Source organism: Schistocerca piceifrons, chromosome 2 (genome assembly GCF_021461385.2).
Source record: "Schistocerca piceifrons isolate TAMUIC-IGC-003096 chromosome 2, iqSchPice1.1, whole genome shotgun sequence".
Classification (NCBI taxonomy): Eukaryota; Metazoa; Arthropoda; class Insecta; order Orthoptera; family Acrididae; genus Schistocerca; species Schistocerca piceifrons.
In genome coordinates, this window is record NC_060139.1 from 460,789,846 (window position 1) to 460,811,840 (window position 21,995).

The 21,995-nt window shown below is 42.3% G+C and overlaps 1 protein-coding gene across 1 annotated transcript; it reads left to right on the top strand.

Annotated features, from left to right (window-relative positions):
* The first annotated feature begins 20,796 nt into the window (after positions 1-20,796).
* LOC124775481 lies at positions 20,797-21,330 on the top strand. The gene has a single exon (XM_047250313.1). It carries the CDS (start codon positions 20,797-20,799, stop codon positions 21,328-21,330), a length of 534 nt encoding a protein of 177 aa, XP_047106269.1.
* The last annotated feature ends 665 nt before the right edge of the window (positions 21,331-21,995 follow it).

Below are 21,995 nucleotides of genomic sequence, written 5' to 3' on the forward strand. Positions count from 1 at the left end.
AATTACAACCTTCCCACTTGACGCCAAAATTACATAGTTTCCAAAGAGAAAATAGTCTAGCGACACTTTCTTCGACAAGGCCACACCCATTTCTCTCCACAAACTTTACTTCCATAAGCAAGCTAGCTATGAGATGCTAAACTCGCCCTTGCTCTCGATCCATATCTGTGACGTTTTCTGCCAAAGGCTAATCTCTAGATAACAGCTCGGTATGCTAATGTCACGCAAACATCCATTTACGTGAGCCTGCTCATAGCTGGCTGCGGCGTGAGTTATCCTCGGATTACAACGTATGCACACCGTTAGCACAGGGTAACCTCCAGCGACTCATCGTGTCTCTCGACAAAACTGTTGCTTTGTGCTTTAGCACTTTCAGCTCTCGAGCATCCATTAGCGTGTTAAAGCAGATACTTGCTCGCTCACTTAAAGGAGTGCTCACAGTGTGGCCACTGAACCTATTCGGGGGATTCCGGTGACTTTGTTCTACAGCGCACTAAGCCTACTTATTTTGTTATCCTAATATTTCGTTGCGATCAGAACAATCCCAGTGAGATGTTAAGGGACAAGTGTAGTAAATTATAGTCAACATCTAAAAACCATAAGAAGAACAACTGTGTACAATAAACTGCATCAACAAAGGATAATTTTTACTGATGAAAATCAGAGAGTCTTGGCGTGACGTCTTCAGAAAGTATACACGTAATACCAAATAGATAAATGAGGGAACTGGAGTAAGAAAAAGAACTGCCATTGTAAATGACGCAGATTCTCCACCAAACGGAATTGCGCTAAAAGGTAATGACTTCGGTTCATATTGTTTGAGTTGCGTCTGCACTTCATGACATCGGTTTGTTGCAGGATTCTCGAACATATTCTCAGTTCGAATATAATGAATTTCCTTGAGACAGAGAAGTTGCTGTCCATGCATCAGCACGGCTTTAGAAAGCATCGCTCCTGCGAAACGCAACTCGCCCTTTTTTCACATGATATCTTGCGAACCATGGATGAAGGTTATCAGACGGATGCCATATTCCTTGACTTCCGGAAAGCGTTTAGTGACCCACTGCAGACTCCTAACTAAGGTACGAGCATATGGGATTGGTTCTCAAATATGTGAGTGGCTCAAACACTTCTTAAGTAATAGAACCCAGTACGTTGTCCTCGATGATGAGTGTTCATCGGAGGTGAGGGTATCGACTGGAGTGCCCCAGGGAAGTGTGGTAGGTCCGCTGTTGTTTTCTATCTACATAAATGATCTTTTGGATAGGGTGGATAGCAATGTGCGGCTCTTTGCTGATGATGCTGTGGTGTACGGGAAGGTGTCGTCGTTGAGTGACTGTAGGAGGATACAAGATGACTTGGACAGGATGTGTGATTGTTGTAAAGAATGGCAGCTAACTCTAAATATAGATAAATGTAAATTAACGCAGATGAATAGGAAAAAGAATCCCATAATGTTTGAATACTCCATTAGTAGTGTAGCGCTTGTCACAGTCTCGTCTATTAAATATTTGGGCGTACAATTGCAAAGCGATATGAAGTGGGACAAACATGTAATGGCAGTTGTGAGGAAGGCGGATAGTCGTCTTCGGTTCATTGGTAGAATTTCGGAAAGATGTGGTTCATCTGTAAAGGAGACCGCTTATAAAACACTAATACGACCTATTCTTGAGTACTGCTCGAGCGTTTGGGATCCCTATCAGGTCGGATTGAGGGAGGACATAGAAGCAATTCAGAGGCGGGCTGCTGGATTTGTTACTGGTAGGTTTGATTATCACGCGAGTGTTACGGAAATGCTTCAGGAACTTGGGTGGGAGTCTCTGGAGGAAAGGAGGCGTTCTTTTCATGAATCGCTAGTGAGGAAATTTAGAGAACCAACATTTGAGGCTGACTGCAGTACAATTTTACTACCGCCAACTAATATTTGGCGGAAAGACCACAAAGATCAGATAAGAGAGATTAGGGCTCGTACAGAGGCATATAGGCAGTCATTTTTTCCTCGTTCTGTTTTGGAGTGGAACATGGAGAGAAGTTGCTACTTGTGGTACGAGGTACCCTCCGCCACGCACCGTATGGTGGATTGCGGAGTATGTATGTAGATGTAGATGTGGATTTGAACTCGTTTAGTGGTTTAGAATCCTGGAGCACAATGAAGCGGGTAAGACGCAGATCGGATATTTAGTAGCTTCGAACATTTCGCAAAGAGTCATTTCACGATATTCGTGATGGCTTTGAAAATGAGAAAATGTACTTCGTTGGCCTCATTATAGTTGACCAAAGGCAATCAGTGCGCAGTAGATGAATCTTTGAATGTCACCGGATAAAGAAATAAATACATCTAAATCTGCTACACTGTTGCTCACATACCCTTCTGATGGCTCCGGAGTTAGTTTCCACAGTTTGTGCCGAAAATTCTCAGCAGTTTACCTGTATGCGAGATGTCCGGCAGTATAACTCCGTTCAAGGCAATGCAATTTATCTCTTTTATCGTGGAGTCATATACTCATTATTGTAACGCATCGCTTCTGTTTGCAAAATAATGCTGCGCCTTCGTAAGCGAGTATGAGCGGGGTTTGACGTTTCGTTGGCCACGAGGCAGTAGGAGATGGCGCACAAGCACTATGAAAAAAGTAATCTGCCACGTCTTTTTTAAAACAGCCATTTCGACTTAATCGAATTAGCGAAGCCACAGAATACCTAAATCTGGATGGTAGGACATAAAAGCACCCATATGATTATAACGGGGGAGGCGGGGGGGGGGGTTGTTAGACCTGGGGTGCATGGAGTATTATGAATATTATGAATATTTTGGAAGACAAATGTTGACTTGTAAGTAGTTATTGAAAAGTTTCAGCTCCGACCCAGTTAAAAACCTGCGCAGTACAGAATTTTAAATCATTTTCTTGAAAGAAAACGATCTGACTACATTAATTTCATCATTTCTTTGAGATTAGAGAGTGGAGGGGGAGAATCACCTTCTCCTCGGATATTTGCGCCCTTTGTAGGACGAGACTAGCCACTACGCCGTTTCAGTCAGTAAGGACATTCATCTGAATTGAGAGAGATTACCGGTACAATCACATGACAACCTTGAATAAAAATTATTTTGGTGGATGCTGGGACACGGCGTGACGAAGAACTACATTGAACATGGTCAGGGAGTTTCATATAATAGGTTAGTTCCACAGCTACAACGATGAGGCATTACAGTTACAGAACACGTGCAATGGACGTAGACATCTTCATGTCCTACGATGCTCCTCAGTATTAAGTCTTTTGTTTTTTTTGTGGAAATAATTATTCATTGTTTGAATTTGCTGCTTTGAACATGTATCACTTGGGCAGTTAAGGAGATTTGGATTACAGCGTATTTTTTTAAAATTTTCTCAATAAATTAAACACTCAACTCTTTATTTTGGTTCTCATTCTTGCCTGAGCTACTCATTTCATCAGGAATTTAAATGACCGTACTTTGGAGCTTTGTTCAACGAAGTACTGTAACGTATAATTTCTGCACGCATTCACAGATCGTCTTATAAGCTGGTATGGTCACCAGAGCCAGAAATGCCCAATGAAAATTCGTTTATTCAGCTCCTTACGCTGACTGACAGGCCTAAATCTTGAAACAATTTCATGAATCTTTCCTGAACTCGTGAATTCAGATTTGGGTGGTGGACCTCGCAGGTGAAAAAGAAGCCCACTCGTGGACCGTTTAGGTCTGGAGATGATGTTGTGAAAAGGAATGTCAGGTCTAGAAATATCGCAAGTGATGCCATTGACTAACCACCCCTGTTTTTGCATTTCTAAACACTGTATGCTACTGAGGTGATCTTTGTCGTAGCAGGTACAAATGATCACTTAGGGATCTGCTACTGAAAAGAGCAATTCGACCCCACTTTTAGGAAGGGCTAATTTTTACTTCCATTTACCTTCACAAGGCACTCAGATGCAAGGATTGTTGGTTCTAATGGCTTAATTCAGTCCTATCCAGTGAGGAGAGGAGCCTTGAGGGAACTGGTGCGTCTGAGAGCATAGGAGACACATCTGGTAGCACCAGACGAGGTCCCACACATTGCTCTCCACTTCAGAGTTGCTGCGGTACAGGGCTGAGCGAGTTGCCGTACACACCACAAAACAACTGCCCACGCAGTCGCGCTTGGACAGCTTAGTCGGTAGAATGCTGGCTTGTGATAGACAAAGGCCCCGAGTCCGAGTCTCGGCCTGGCTAGTAATTTTAGTCTGCCAAGAAGTTTGATATTAGCGCACATTCCGTTGCAGAGTGAAAATTTAATTCTGAAAAGATCCCCAAGGCAGCGGCTAAGCTATGTCTGCGCAATATCCTTCCTTCAAGGGCTGTTGGTCTTGTAAGGTTCACTGGAGAACTTTTGTGAAGTTGGGAGGGTAGGAGACGAGGTACTGGCGGAGGTACAGCTGTGAGGCTGGGTGCTGCGTCGCGTTTGGGTGACTCAGTCGGTAAAGCACTTGCCCGGGAAAGGCAAAGGTTCTGAGTTCGAGTCTCTGTCCAGCTCACAATTTTAATCTACAAGGAAGATCCATGCTTCAGGGTCTCTGTGCCATCATCAGTTTGCTTTCGTTATTCAGATTTGTAAAATGTGAACATGTTTTAAGTGGTAATCTGCGAAAGTTAACTCTAAAAGCAGTTCTTGTTATTATCACCTTCATTTTACATTCTAGAATTAAGCAGGACACTCTACGCATTACCGAACGTTGGTAGCTTGTCATCTGTCACTAAATGACGTTAATGTGAATTTGGTTAGCGGGTTATCACATCTTTAAACGTATTTGTACTATATGTATCTTAGTACCATAAAATTACGTTTACGTTTCATGTGGTGGGTTAACTCACCAACCAAATTCACTTTAATGTCATTTAGTTGAAAATGACAAGCTACGAGTAACCGATAAAGTACAAAGTGTTCTCCACAACCTTATATTGTAAAATAAGATAATGACCAAAAAAACTGCAAGTGTTTTTGACCTAACGTTCGTAGATAAGTTATCACTCAAAACACGATCAAATTTTACTGATTTTAGTAAGGAAAGTCCAAGGACGAAGGCATAAAGATTGTGAAACCCGTTTACGTACATATGAAAGAACAGTTTTACATAACAGGCAGACCTTATGCTGAGTAATTGTATCTGCAAATCCAGCTAAAACAAGAGCAGCATAACATAACGACGCGTATGTAAGAGATTTCGTTGAGGGGCACTCCACGGAAATAAAGAGGCTTGAGCGGCTTTCCTAGCTGTCTAATGTCAGTCTTACTGAACTCATCTTGGACGCCAACAAGCAAGTGGTGTGCTTTTTGTATCCAGCTCTGTGACTGTCGGCGACTGTTTGACTGTCATCGATGAGAGTGTCTGAATGATATTTTCGCCATTTGACTGTACAACTTCTTTTTTGCTATCATCATTTTGCCCTTAAGCTTTTATTAGGCACAACGGTGTTAGTTATGAAGTTATAACACCTCCAATCCCGTACTATGTAATGTCACGTGTTCCTACGTTCCTAAGGATCTCTGCGATATGGACTAAGGCATCTATCAGAAGTAAAATTATCCTGTATTAACGTAGCGGATGTTATAACAGATTCGTCATTAACTAACGTTCTACTAATGACAATATACAAAGTCCCGGTTGGTGAAACATTATTCAGTTGTCAATTTGAAATTTGAATAGTTAGTTGCTCTGAATTCCTGTTCATTAATATCCACAGTTAAGAGAAACAAACTTACATGGTCGCCAGATCGCAGCACGAGCAACTCTGGTATACCTAAATATTGAAATAATGACAACAGCAGCGTAACTCAGCTCGTTTGGTTATTAGCATACGACAGTACACTGACATAGGTATGAAATGGAAATGCTACAGCGAAATTAATGTTTCTGTTCTGGCTGTTAAACAGAGTAGCTGCTCAAAGTACTGGCATCGCCCATTAAATTATCTTTAGCAGAAGGGTCGCGTCCAGCGGAATATTACAACGTTACTCACCTTAATGCTCAATGTTGGCTGTGCTCAGTATATCGGAACGGGAATATGTTTGCATTTGCTCTTGCATATTAGCTTCGAAAATGGAGCAATTTTTGAATATATTTTCTGATGGAGTGATTTGAGCAATAATTGTAGCGTAATGCTCACTGCAATGCTTAAGACGTTAATTTCGTTAATCAGTAACAAAAAAATGTCGAAAATTGACATTAATGTTTTGACAGTTGAAACGTAATGCCCCTTTTTGTAAGAAGCAATGTTTAATAAAAAAATGTCTGAAAGCTATCACTGGAAACGTGATGGTATTGACGAGTGTTAAAATCATTTAATCTGATCATGGCCTGTTACTTTTGCAAAATACTTTTTGAATAGTCCTTCCAAGAAATTAAGGTTATTACGTTTTGGTTTCAGAAATCATAGGTCACACTGTCATTTTTGTTTAACTATTCCCCAGTTGTGAGCATTTAACACAAAGAACGCTCAAAGTTTCGACTGTCCAAACCGATAACAAAAAAGGTTTTAGATTATTGTTCACTCATTGAAATAAGTTCCTGTTTCGTAATACGACTCGGATTTTTGCTTAAGGAAAGGAAGAATCGTATAATGGAAGATGTTTGGGTTGAAACATAACAATTACTACCACAATGAAAAACCATGATTTGAACACTATCAGTTCTAGACTCCGGAATGTCTGTACAAGCTCGTGCGATAAACTGGTTGCACCTTACTTTGTCCTGAATCTTCTTAGGTGTTTCGGATGATAACATTATGGAGCAATAAATGGTACAGGCTTTTAATGTCGTCAGTTTACTATATACAGCACTGGCCCTACAGTTAGTTTTGTTGCCAGTTAAGTTCTTCAAGTTTTGTACTGTTCCCACGTAATTCCAAATACTGACTGTCCATACAAAATCTTCTCACTCCAGCATAACGACTAACCACAAAGACATACAAAGTTCGGCACACTTTGACTGTAATAGAGTCTTCATCTGAACGAGAAACAGTTCAGTAACGCAATGCAATGGCTGCCTGTTCAACAAATATTTCGCGCGCAAGCACGCCCAAAGACATTAATGAAGTCTACTGATCGATAAACTTGCAGATAATGTTACACCTTTAACCATCCCAGCGTACATACAGTACTTTAAATATTTATTATTAATTTATTGACATTTAGATCACTGAATTAAATATCATTAATAAGAATATTCAGAGCATAAATATTAAAGAAAATGTATACTCAACCCTAAGCATGCATTAAAGAAAAAAAAATCCACTGTGTTATGGTGTTACAAAGCCATCACCAAGATCTATTGAACTGGGTGTAACAAAGTCTAATTATATCCAACATTGCTGTACTTGACTACGGCTTAAGGTTGACTCATGATAGTGATATAAAATAGAGAAATTACACAGTGAAATGTTTTAAATAATATTATGTGACTGTGGCCCAAAAAGATGAAAAGGTTATTGTTGTTGTGGTAAGGTAAGGTCTTACGGGACCAAACTGCAGAGGTCATCGGTTTCTAAGCCTACACAGTACTTGATCTAACTTAAACTAACTTACACTATGGACAACACACACACCCATGCTCGAGGGAGGACTCGAACCGCTGACGAGGGGAGCCGCACGGACCGCGACAAGGCGCCTCAGACCGCGCGGCTAAAAGTTTATCGACAGATGAAAGTGGCTCTCTTTCAGTTTCCCGTGGATGGTAAGTAACGGCGCTTCACCTCCGTCATCGGAGCAAAAAGAGTTGCAGCCGCTACTATGCAGGTGTGCCTATCAGATACAACTGCTCATCGATGTATTACTCACAATAGCTGGAAGTGCGAATCGTACAACCCTTCGTTCGGTTTCCAACATTTCGGAACATTCCTTTACGCCGCAGCGGTTACCTCAGTTATTTTCAACATTTTTACATTTTGGTCGTATTTATTGTCTCAACTAATGGATTTATACGAAGTGGTCTTCCTTGAAAGTTTGTAATTTGAACACTGCAAACGAAATCGTATTATTTCCTCTGAAAAGCGGATACATATCTGTCTAACCTGCAGTTAGTTGCTGCGTACTGCCATCATCACGATGTTTGAGAGAAAAGGGGGGGGGACGACAAACAAATTTGAAATGAATTGTTTACAACGATGACGTTTTGCAATATTACTGCAGCTGTCTGAGTGAGTTACATTGTGAATCGGCACTCTTTCGATTGCTGATACATCTGCGTTTCGAGGCCGTAGAGCAGGGAGCGGCCGTAGACCCACGCCTCTCCAGTCTCTTGTTAGCCGGCCCTTGGCACACGGAGGGGGATTCCTTATCCTGGAAGTCATTCTGTCTCCAGGTCCTCGTTCTCGGTAACAGGCTGCAAGTCACGAACTTGGCGCTCCTATTTTATTGCAGGAGGCTCTGGCAGGCCATCTCAGATATTGCGGTCGTCTTATGCCCTGTCACGGGCCCTTCTGTCTGGAGTTCAAAGCCTGATCAAGTGTAAACTCTGTCTCGAGTCGCCACTTCTTCAGCACTTATTGAGACAGTCTATAAAACTGCTCCACATCTACTTTATGTTGCACGCATTTATCGATTTCCTTTGTGACAAAGAAAGAGAGACGTAGTATTTCTATATAGGAAAGTGGTTCCCTGGGGAACAAGCAAGGGAGAGAAATGGCCGTATTTTTGTGCAGTATGTTCTCGGTAAATTTGTCACGAGGATTCTCTATAAAAATCCCCTCTTCTGACAACAACCACCATTGCCTTCGTCATGCTAGAAATTGTAATGAAGGGCTTCTTGCTTATTGTTAGTGCTTTCCTTATAAGAAGCAGTCATGTTTCGCGACCTACTAAAATATAACATATTCGCTGATCGCTATTGCTACTGCACCAGAAGAATCAGATTCTGCACAATATCAGAAGTTAGCTACTGTAGCAGTACAGTCTCAGGGTTGTGCAACCCTACTGAGTCTGAATTCTAGCAGACCAGATGACAAGCATCCACAGCCTTCTACGTCTATAATACCTGATGTTACGTGTTTCCAGCCTTCAGCTTCCGAAGCAGAAAAGGAATAAGGGAGCCGGCCTTCCGGTTTGGGAGCACCAACTTCACCACATATGTCATTGATGCCAAATCCAGAAGAGCTACAAAAATTACCATTGGACAGAAGTGCATTTCTAGTATCACCTGAATTACTGATGTTACCCACACAAGAAAAGGAGCGGGTTCACAAGAAAAATGGAAAAAATCGGAAATGGTGGCAGGGGAGAAGAAAAACAAATTGAAGAAGAATGATTGAAACCTAAAAACAATGGAGCATTGGACAAAGATAATAAAAATAAAAGTCGTCCAAAGAGCGAGATTTCTTTTCAGTCTAAGCTCCAAAATGTGGAAATAGCAATCTAAAGCAAATGAAAATAAAAACGAATGTTGGTGATGATGAAGATGACAATGACTCGAATGAAGATGAAGAGACTTGCGTATTCTGCATTGAATCACATTCTTGCTTAAAGAATTAGGGAGGGGGGGGGTAGGTGGGGGGATGGATTCAGTGCCAAAACTGTAAAGGATGAGCCCACGAAGCACGTACAAATTGAGATGAAGAATGTGTAACAGTTGTCCTTAAAACTTAAATCTAACTGCATGTAGAATTAATGTCTTATTTCATGCTGATAGATGTCACTTTACTTTTAAAAATGCATTTGTAAAGTATAATATTTTGCAAATTTTCGAATGAACTTTTTTCGATGTAAACCTTATGGGTGCCTGTTTCGCTTCAGCTATGGGCAAAACCGACGTTTCGTCTACATCAGAAAAAATTCACAAAAATTAAATCATATCCCATCAACGCATTATAAACGAATGTCATACATCTTTAATGTTCATATAATATTAATAAACTCGTCTCACAATATATTCATAGCAGACGTCAATTTACGTAAAATAAAAAGTTAACAGGTCTGCTTTTCCCCACTCTTTCCTAAGCTTGTTTTCAGGTGTTGGATATTTTTACATTTCGCTTCAATGAGTTGCAGTCCAAGTGAGAAGCAATATGTAGGTAAGTATTAGTTTTCTCACCATCATTTCGTTAACTCTTCGTCACTGTACTGGGGTTTTTCACACACCAGTCGATGTTTTCCTCAAAATTGCCATGAGATGGTACACAATTTGTGCCTGAACACATCAGTTGCCGACTTTTACAATCTGTAGATGGCATTATTATAGTTAACATCATTTTGGCTTTATTCGTAGAGGAAGACAGACTTGTTTGTCTCTGTCTTTTACCTAGTAAATGTTTTCTGGATAGCTAGTACTTTCAATTTTTATGGTGAAAAGTGTACTTAAATTTAGTGCAAACATAAATATTAGCGCATGCCGAGGTGGCCGAGCGGTTCTAGGCGCTACAATCTGGAACCTTGCGACCGCTACGGTCACAGGTTCGAATCCTGCCTCTGGCATGGACGTGTGTGATGTCCTTAGGTTAGCTAGGTTTAAGTAGTTCTAAGTTCTAGGGGACTAATGTCCTTAGAAGTTAAGTCCCATAGTGCTCAGAGCCATTTGAATTATAAATATTAGGCTAAGTTATAGGTAAATCTATTACCTTTGTATGGCATTCAAATTCTGTGGCCTCACCAACTCTCAACCGAATTACCTCATTCCCACCTAAGATAGACCTACACTACAAAACCAAATTTTCCAGTGCAGATGAAGGAGGGGGGGGGGGGGCGCCGATGGCTAATATCGCATGTCACGCTCTAGCCAAAGATATTACTGCTGCTGCCAAGTAAAACATCAAGTGTGAAGGTTTTCTCAGAACAAATTAGCCTTTTAGTTTATTTCTTCGACCGTAGGCAGGTTGTGCATTCGTAGTGTGAGACACGAAGTTCATCGAATGAGGTACGAACGAATGTATATCAACAAATGGTACATGGCGTTGAATATTATAAGTTCAACGTTACTTCTGGTTGATACGATAGACATAGTTATGACTGCAATCGCAGCCAGATGCTTTAAAGGATTTTATTGTGAGAACTGCAACTTCTCAATCATTGATTTGTAACAAATACGTGATTCATTGCCCATCCCTAGTATGAAACGTAAACGTAAACTCCGTCCACAGGCCCTGGCGGATCCAGTGGTACCGACCGGCCGCCGTGTCATCCTCAATCCACAGGCGTCACCGCATGAGGATATGGAGGGACATGTCGTCAGCACAATGCTCTCCCGGCCTTATGTCAGTTTCCGGGATAGGAGCCACTAGTTCTCAATCAGGTAGCTCCTCAGTTTGCCTCACAAGAGCTGAGTGCATCCCGGTTGTCAACAGCGCTCGGCAAACAGGGTTCGAGACCAGCCCGACAGCGCTTAACTTCGGTGATCTAATGGGAACCGGTGTTACCACTGCGGCAAGGCCGTTGGCCTTAGTGTGAAAGGTGTTTATAAAATGTTGAAATTTTTGAATGAAAGTTGTCTGCTCCAGATATTACATGTGAGTAAAACATGCATTACTGTTAAATTTAGCGTATAGGTGAACTCTTTATTTCTCTTATTTTTCAAAATATGAGCATTAAGAGGACGAATACATTCTCTTCCTAGCTATGTCAGCTGGAGCAATGACATTTTTACTGATAATACAGAATTTGATGCATGACAGCATTTGAAAGTGTTAACTGAAATGGTTAGCTTACAGACAAAAGTGAATTCCACAAGGTTCATAAAGTAGGTGTGTTGTAACTTTCTAGTAACAACGAAAATACTCATCTTGAACAAGTGGGACATGTAAGCAGATGGGCTATACGTGATGTGAGATATAAACATTCACTCATTTGCAATTATTCTTTTTACATGTCTTATTCTTGCTGCAGTCAAAAAGGAGTTTTTCACCAGATGCGTTTCACACATATTTACAAAGCATCTTCTGTATCCATTGGTGTGTCTCCCTCTTGTTTGCATATTTTGAAGCCCTCTGCTTTTTCCAGCGTTGTTAACGGAGGTATAGGTCGAGAAAAACATGCTGAACATTTACCTTTCGTGATGTATAGTTTTTTAGAAACACGCTATTTCTTTTGTGACATATTTGAACTGGATTCCACTTTTGTAAACTTCACAGACGTTGTTGACATAAGAATTGAACTGTGGATTCACCTGTTCCCCATGCACCACCTGCGTAAACATGTTTTTCTTCGTCTACAACCTCCGATAAAATTAAGGGAGAAACAGTCGACTTTAAAAGATGTAAACGAGAGGAATAGACACTAATAACCATAGAGGATAATGTATTTATATATGCGAAACGCCTCTGGTGCGCCGGACGGAGTGGCCGAGCGGTTCTAGGCGCTTCAGTCTGGAACCACGGGACCACTACGGACGCAGGTTCGAATCCTGCCTCGAGCATGGATGTGTGTGATGTTCTTAGGTTAGTTAGGCTTAATTAGTTGTAAGTTCTAGGGGACGTATGAACTCAGAAATTAAGTCCCATAGTGCTCAGAGCCATTTTTGAAGCCTCTGGTGAAAACGTCTTTGAGATTGCAGTAAACCTACAATGGGAAAAAGAGTACACGTAAATTTTTAAATAAAAGCAAAACACATCCAGTGAAAACTTTCTCTAAAATTGCATTAAGCTTAAAATGGGAAATTTTAATAATAAGTACATGGCTATGTAAATAAACATATTACATGATTTGGCTTTGAAACCATTTAAGTAAAATCAGTAATAACTTGTAAATGACACAATTATGTCGTTTCACAGCGGAAAAGTTTCCACTGCATGAGGCATCAGCGAGTTGAGACCAGTTTCTTCACAAATTTTAGACTTCCGGGTCCCTTTACCGAAGGGACGGTGGTGCGACTAATTCGAAATACGCACAGTGACGTCACAGATTCGTGTACGTGCTTTCGTTTCTAAAAGATGTTGATTAAGGTCCATATTGCACACGCAAATGTCTAGTGCCTGCCAGGTCATCTCGATGAGCTCCATCATATATTTCAAAACCGAGACATCCACATAAATGGAAATGAGCGTAAGGCATTGTGGGCCGGGAGTCCCCCATTCGGGGAAGTTTGGCCGCCGAGGGCAAGTACTTGTTGCATTCGACGCCACATTGGGCAACTTGCGCATCGGAGATGGGGATGAAATGATGATGAGGACAACACAACACCCTGTCCCTTAGCGGAGAAAAATTTCCTGCCGCAGTCGGGAATCGAACCCTGGCCCCTTGGCGTGGGATTCCGGCGCGTTGATCAGTCAGCTAACGGGGCCAGACAGACATCCACGTAATACTTTGGTTCGCGACCTGGATCGGATTAAGTATTCCGACTAGTCTGGTAAATCTAGATGGATACATTGTTTTAAGACACAACTGTTTAATGCAGTTTCATATCATCCTTCCACACAAAAAAGTCATTTACAAATCTGTGATCCACAGTATACTTGGATTACCTCTGGAACCAGATGCAATCCAAATAGAACCAAACAATTTAAAGCAAACTGCCAAAGGTAACTCTTCCAACACGAATGTAGTTGATTATTTATTTCGTAAATGGCAACAATCTGACGAGAATCTGACAACATCCCTAAACCGTCGAAGAATACTGATTCGATAATAGTAGCCTTTACTACTAATAATCTTTTGTAGAATACGTTGAAACACACAAATGATAAATGTAATAATGTCTATATTAATTCGTACGTTTATTTATTATTGCGTGAAAACTGTGACAATAGTACATTGGTCAAACAAGTCGAAATTTAACTATTCTTTACAATGAACTCACTTCAGATACGTCTCGTTATAAATCTATTTTTGGCCGATACCAGACCCATTATAACAACTCGGAAGGATCTATTACGAATAACTTAAAAGTTCTTCACAACGCACTTACAGCATTTCTGCTTCATACACCTTAAGTTACAGAAATTTATGTTCACAAGAAAAGTAAAGGCTGCAACTGTAATCACAGCATCTCTTAGATTGTTACTGCTTATGCGTTTTTATTTAACATTTATGACTACCTTGATGGGTCCATGATGTTTTGTGTCGTAGTGTTCTACTGATGTAAGCTATACATCCATACATTTGATATTTTGAGCGCCTATTTTGTAGTATTTAAGGGAACATCCATGACTCTAAATAAACGTATTTGCAGCATCTTTTAAATTTTGCCTGCATATGCTTTTAATTTTATATTTGGACTACTTTGATGGGTCTATAATATTTTGTGTTATAGTGTTCTTTTGACGTAACCTGTTGTCATATTTCGGATATTATGTACGCTGTTGTACTTGTTACCGTGTTGGTTACTTGACCACAGTGATTTGGAGCGTATTACATACACTGGTACTGTTGTCTTAATTACATACGTGTATTCTGTAGCAGCTAGTCGCAGCTTTGAAATCCATTTTCGCTGAAACGTGCTTATTCTACAGCGAAATGCCCCTACTCAGTAGAGGACCAAGGAAACTGTGGTGCACCACAGCGGTGGAGATGTGTACGGCGAATAACGTGCAACTGTGCAGCAGCAGGCGCTTGGCTCACGCACCCACACTGACTGCTGTTCATCAGCGACGAGGTTGCGATTTTCACGCCCGTCCTGCAACTGCACGTCTACTGAGTGCCGACAGGTGGCCTTTCTGAGGAATCAAATTTTTTACGCCATCAGACAGATGGCCGTGGGCGTGTACGACGTGAAACATGTGAAAGCAAACACTCTGCAACAACCGTTGTAAAGGGGATGTTTCGGCGTCATCCCTGGAAGACACAATGGATCCGTATAAGTATGCATCTATCCTTGGGGACAATGTCTACCCTTATATGCATTTCATTTTTCCTCATTGATTGTTTGATTTCAACAGCTTCCTGAAATCAAACTACAAGCAACCTTATAAACAGAGATGGTGTATTTTGTTTAAATGCTGCTTGGAATCCGACTCTGTCTCTCATTAAAAAACAGAGGGACCGAATTAGTGCTACCTCACCTGTTCATTAACAGTCACTATCGATATTTCTGATATGTTATCTTTCGTTGTGGGTTGACTCTGCGGTTACTTGTTCTGTGTGTGGTATCTTCCTTGTTTTTCCTCTGTGAACCGAAGTATTAAATTCCCTTTCACATTGCTTCTTCCTTGCAGTTGTGCCTTGAGAATGGCAGAGTGTGCTCCTGTCGAAATATCGGCGGTGGTCGACGACGTCACCCGGCAGCAAACCCGAAAGTTATTTGACCATTCAATTCGCCGGGAAAAGTTAAGGTATCACAGTCTATATCCTACCAGACCTGAAAACAACACTAAACACATACAACGCTAATGCTCTCTGTGTCCGTCCTTCCCGTCACAGAGAATTTCAACTCTTATCATTTACATAGCCATATATACAAAGGTACGCTGGGATCCGGCCACGTCATATGTGTGCTTTACTTTTTTGTGCGGCAGTGAATTATGGCTGTACTTTGGACTGCGTCATGTACACTGGTGCCCAAAATTAAAGCAGTAATAGGAAATTTTGCAAGGTTGCGTTTATTTTTCTGCAAAACAGTATAAACGTGTGAGTGAAGTAGAAACAATGTAAAGAATGCAGATTATAAGCAACTGAAACACGCATAACGGTAGACAAAAGCGTTTTTCGTTTTTCTCCAACTTAATGGATTTGTACACAAATTTTGACTGCTGGTTCGCGTGCTCAGTGTGGGCTGTGATGACCTGTGGCAGCAATAAAGTCTTGACAACGACGAGGCGTACTGTCAATGATATCATCAATCTCATGTTGAGGCATTAAATCCCATTCTTCCTACAGAACTGCTTGCAAGTCTTTGAGAATGGTTGGTGAATGATGACGTGATAGAACCCGTCTCCCTAGTATACCTCAGACATGCTCCATGGGATTCAAATTGGAAGAGCGAGCAAGCCACGCCATACGTTCAGCATCTTCCGCTTTCAAGAAGACATCAAGCACCCGTGCTCTATGAGATCGAATATTATCGTCCATCCGTGAGAAGTCTGGGCCCACAGCAACTAGTGACAACCGCATAGGAGATTTGAGGATCTCTTCGCAGTACCTGACACCACTTAAATCTTTCCGATTCACCTGTACAATTTCACGAAGAGGTGTTCGGGCTGTCAATGCCATTCGGGATCCTCCTGCATATCGGTCTTTCTCCACAATGTTTGGGTCCCGGAAACGTGTTCCTTCAGAGGTGACTCCGTCGACATTCACTCTCCAGACGTAATAGGGACTCATCTGTGAGAAGCACATTGGCCCACTGTTCGACCGTCCAGGTGGCATGTTGACGACTCCACTCCAGACGTTCCGTTCCGTGAAGACGACTAAGAGGTACACATACAGCAGCTCTCCGATAGTAAAGGCCACTTTGCCGAAGCCTACTGTACACCATTTGCCTCGATGCAACACGTACAGTGGATGCTGCAGTCAGTTGCTACTTGCCTTGCAGTATTAAGGCAGTACAGTCGTGGCCTTGCGGCCAAAGAACGGTCTTGTCTTTGTGATGTTACACGTGGTCGGTCCTGCCCTGGTCTTCGAGGTACAGCTTCGGTCTCCACAAAATTTCGCCACATACGGGAAACAACAAAATTATTTACATTATGCCATCTGTTACATTGCGACTGTCCGGTTTCCATTCTTCCTACGACCTTCCACTGCAGAAAATCTGGTAGACGTCTTCTCTGTATCATACTGCACCCTGCGGATGTGGGACTAGCCAGCAAACACTACCCTCTTTGATACATGCCCTGACGTCATCGTTGGCGTGGTTCTCTGTTGACCGGAATGCCGTCTTCCATGCAAAACAGATCGTACTGACCTCAGTTGACACTTTCTATTATAATATCGTGAATAAGGCACAGAACGTGGTAATAGGTGTTTGTTTCTTTAATTTTGGACACGAATATGCGTTCATAGAGGAGAGTACGAAACGATACACTCGTTGTAAGAGACAGGTAATAGGCCACAGTCTTCACATGTTATAAACATGAATGAACGTGTATATGTGTGTTCCATGTCTTCTCCTAAACCACTGTCCGATTTCAGCCAGACTTGGTGCACTTATCACTTACTTTTTGGAAAGTATCACTATGGGGTTAAGAAACACCTTCCGATAAAAGGGGTATGGAGTGAGGGGGAAAGACACACAGCAGATTACGACGCGTGAATAGCTTTACATTTATCATCCACTATTTAAGAATGAGAGCACTTAGTGTCTTGCAAAAACATTATACCTACAGTGACCTATTTCTGACAATCGATCCCTACAAGTGTACAGTGCTTCATAAACATTCCGTGGAGTGTTAATTTACGTGCAGTGATATAGTTATTCATTGACTTATCTTTTTTTAGATATTCCTTGCTGTTCATGTCTACACAATTCATTCATGTGTGTAGTGTTAATTTATTGCTAAATATATGTGGGAATAAAGGAATTGTTTTCTCCAACACCCACATTTGGTGGCCCCGACGAACTACGTTAACATCCGCGTCGGCTTCAGCGTTTAACGAAGATCCGCAACGATCACGTTTGTAACTTCCGCGCAAGCCGCGTCGCGCTCGTCTCAGCACGATAATGACCGATTCACCAGTCTCCATTCAACCTGAAGCCAGTAGCGCAATTACCAGGGTGGCGACAAAACCTCCACCATTCTGGTTACATAATCCTCTGATGTGGTTTGCCCAGTTAGAAAGCCAGTTCGTCCACGCATAAATATCGGCGGACGAAACTAAGTACAGCTATGTGATTGCAGCACTTACAGAAAATCTAGCAGCAGAAGTACAAGATATCCTAGCCGCACCACCGGATACCGATCGTTATGCATCCATTAAAAACGCATTAATAGCGCGTTTGTCACAATCAGAGGCAAAACGGCTAGAGAAGCTACTGCGCATTGAAGAACTCGGAGATCGCACTCCATCACATCTCTTACGACGTTTGCGCACACTGGTAAGTAACACTGTAACTGATGATGTGCTACGAAGTATATGGTTGTCTCGGTTGCCGTCAGATACTCAAAAAATTCTCACGGTATGTGCAGGTGATTTAAACGCACTGGCACAAACGGCCGACAGGTGAATTGAAATGTATCCCACATCAAGTGTCTCAACATTAACGCCACAACAAGAAAATTCGCCCACAGTGACGCTAGTCTCCCTACAGTCACAACTGGCAGAGTTGACCGCACAGGTAGCTGCATTACAAACAACGCACAGCCGTCAACGACCACGCCGCCGACGGTCACGAAGTCGCAATCGATCACCATCACTACAGAACTTATGCTGGTACCACAAGACATTTGGTAATGATGCACGAAAGTGTACGCCACCTTGCAAGTGGAAACATGGAGCAGACACCGTAGCAGCGATAACTTCCAGTGCAAACACTCGCCGACTTTTTGTGACAGACCGCGAAACAAAACCACAGTTTCTCGTCGATTCAGGCGCAGAAGTGTCCGTATATCCAGCAAAGCGCCTATCACGCCGGAGATGCGACGACAGTTATCTGTTCGCCGCCAATGACTCCAAAATTAGAACATACGGTCGAGTAACATTATTCCTTAACTTGGGGCTACGCCGTGTGTTTGAATGGCAATTTACAGTGGCAGATATATCATAGCCTATTATCGGAGCAGATTTTTTGTCCTTCTACGACTTACTGCCAGATATGCGACGTCAGCGACTAATAGATTTGACTGCTAGTGTGCATACAACAGGAAAAGTCCGTTGTATCACACCACTAGAGGTACGCACAGTCACAGGCGACACGCCATATATACGATTACTGAAAGGATACCCCGAGATCACACAGCAATCGCCTACTCTCCCACCAGTCAAGCATACAACCGTCCACCACATTTTGACCACGCCAGGGCCACCAACTCACGCTCGGCCTAGACGTTTAACGGCCGAAAAGACAAAAGTGGTAAAGCAGGAATTTCGCAGCATGCTGTCACAAGGTATCTGCAGAGTTTCTAGTAGCAGTTGGGCATCCGCAATTCACATCGTGCCTAAAAAGAAGAATGGAGGCGCCCCTGCGGTGACTATGGCCAACTCAATGCAAGGACCATTCCAGACCGGTACCCAGTTCCACATATAGAAGACTTTTTTCCAAATGTTCACGGTAAGATTATATTTTCTACCATTGATCTAGTTCGAGCTTACTATCAGATCCCTATAGCTTCAGAAGACATTCCTAAAACAGCGGTGACAACACCATTCGGTCTATTTGAATTCACCCGAATGCCATTCGGACTATGTAATGCCGCCCAGGCCTTCCAACGTTTTACGGATGAGGTTACAAGAGATTTAGGTGTTTGCTATGTGTATATATATGATTTATTGGTGATGTCTGCATCGGAAGAGGAGCACCAACAGCATTTGGCACCAGTGTTTGACCGCCTACGCACACATGGACTAGTAATTAATCCTACCAAGTGTGTTTTTGGTGAGAAAGAAGTCCACTTTCTAGGATATTTGGTGAATGCACAGGGTATTCGACTGCCACACCCGGTCGCGCATGGTCCACTCGCTCTCATGGTTGATGTTTCGTCCACTGCCATTGGTGCCGTACTTCAGCAACAAATTGATCACTTATGGCAGCCCATTGCATTTTATAGTCATAAGTTGTCACCATCTCAGCAACGTTGGGCAATATTTGACCGTGAGCTGTACTCCGCTTATGCGGCAGTAAAATAATTCAGACACGCATTAGAAGGACGACAGTTCACGATTTACACAGATCATAAACCGCTTACCTGTGCCTTTAAGGTAAAGCCAGAGAAAGCATCGGCCAGGCAGCTGCGACACCTAGATTATATCAGCCAGTTCACGACCAGCATTGTGTATGTGGAAGGGAAGCTAAATGTTCCAGCTGATGCACTGTCTCGCATAGAAGCAGTGTCCACAGTAGCAGATGACAACGCACAGGTGGAAACAGTGACAAAGGCCATTGAATACGACGCCCTCGCGCATGCGCAACAATGTGATAGTTGCGTGATCTATTGCAACAAGAGAAAGAATTGAAGCTACAGCTCGTGACAGTGCCTGAAGGAAGCATTGAGTTGTACTGTGACGTAGCAACAGGAAAGATACGTCCATTTGTGCCACAGAAATTCAGAACACAGGCAATTGCATCAATGCACAATCTGTCACACCCAGGAGTAAGAGCCACACTCAGACTGGTCAAACAAAAATTTTTTATGACCCTGTATGCACACAGACTGTAAAACATTTGTGAAACAATGCTTGGCGTGCCAGTAGAATAAAATCACACAGCACGTCAGGGCACCATTAGGCACATTTATTCCACCAAATCAGCGTTTTGACCATTTGCATGTTGACATCGTCGGCCCACTCTGGACATCGGAAGGCTACAGTTTTTGCCTCACGGTGACTGACAGATTTAGTAGGTGGCCTGAGGCATTTCCAATGAAAGACATCACTGCAGAAACTATAGCTCAAACATTTTTTCGTGGTTGGATTGCCCGGTTTGGAGTTCCGCTGAGAATTACAACTGATCAAGGACGACAATTTGAAGCCTACGGTTTCAAAGCATTGGCTACGTTATTAGGTACGAAACGCATACGCACCACGGCATACTACCCCGCATCAAATGGCATGGTTGAGCGTCTTCATCGACAGTTAAAGGCAGCACTGAGATGTCACGCAACACCGAATTGGACAGAGACACTACCTATCGTACTTTTGGGTCTACGAACGTCATTTCAAAAGTGATCTGAAAGCAACAGTAGCAGAACTGGTGTATGGACAAACCTTACGCCTACCTGAAGAATTTCTGCACAGCATGGCAGATGATACAATCACAGCCTCAGAATTCTCCATAAGATTAAGAGAGCATATACGCAAATTGAGACCAATGATGCCTAGATACCAGCTTGGAAGACACTCGTTCGTTTTTGCGGAGCTAGACAAGTGCACGCACGTATTCTTACGCAATGATACTGTGCGTAAACCACTGCAGCCACCATATGACGGACCATATCTGTTAGTCAGTAGGGATACCAATACTTTCCGCACAAAGATTAACGGTACACCCACCACAGTTGCAGTGGACCGCATCGAGCCTGCATTTCTGGACGCAACAGACACCACAGCTATCACTAAACACAAACCAGAGAAGACAGGAGAAGCTACAAGTTGTGTTCCTGTACCCCATGAACACCACAACGCTCAGCGAACACCAGTCACGCCAACACCAAGACCGACGTCGAGGACTACTACGCCACTCCCTGACACAAGTGACGCACCGCCCGGTTTCAAGAAAGAAGTAATTACAAGAGCTGGACGGCGTGTGAAATTTAATCTGCAGTATCGTTAGCATCAAAAGAGGGAGTCATGTAGTGACCTATTTCTGACAATCGATCCCTACAAGTGTACAGTGCTTCATAAACTTTCCGTGGAGTGTTAATTTACGTGCAGTGACACAGTTATTCTTTTACTTCGCTTTTGTTAGTTAATCCTTGCTGTTCATGTCTACACAATTCATTCATGTGTGTAGTGTTAAGTTATTGCTAAATATATGTGGGAATAAAGGAATTGTTTTCTCCAACACCCACATACCTAATTTCAAACCTTCACGAATCTTCGTCTCGCTGACAATAGCCACAGAACGATAAAAGCAAGAAAGGATCATCGATTACTACTTTTAATTTGTTCATGAAGTAAAACTGTCGCATGAAGCATGAAATTTTAATTTGTTACTTCTTCTCCACGTACTGTGATCGCGAAACATTTAATACTCAGTATTCGAGTGTACTACTGAATGTACCAGCAAAATAATGTCGTCATACGAGGCATTGTTCAGGAAATACGATGCCAAAAACTGACATATATGACAAACTGCCGTATTGTGCATGACGTGTCAGTTTCTTGCTTCCTTAATACCTAATGCTCTTCGCAACACATTTCGCAGACAGCACCCACATATCCCGCTGAATGTACCTAGAAAAATACATAATTGTGTGGCACATAGTTCAGGGGATA

Excerpts from the sequence above, each read along its gene's own strand:
- LOC124775481 (XM_047250313.1), top strand. The coding sequence starts at position 20,797 with ATGGCAGATGATACAATCACAGCCTCAGAATTCTCCATAAGATTAAGA.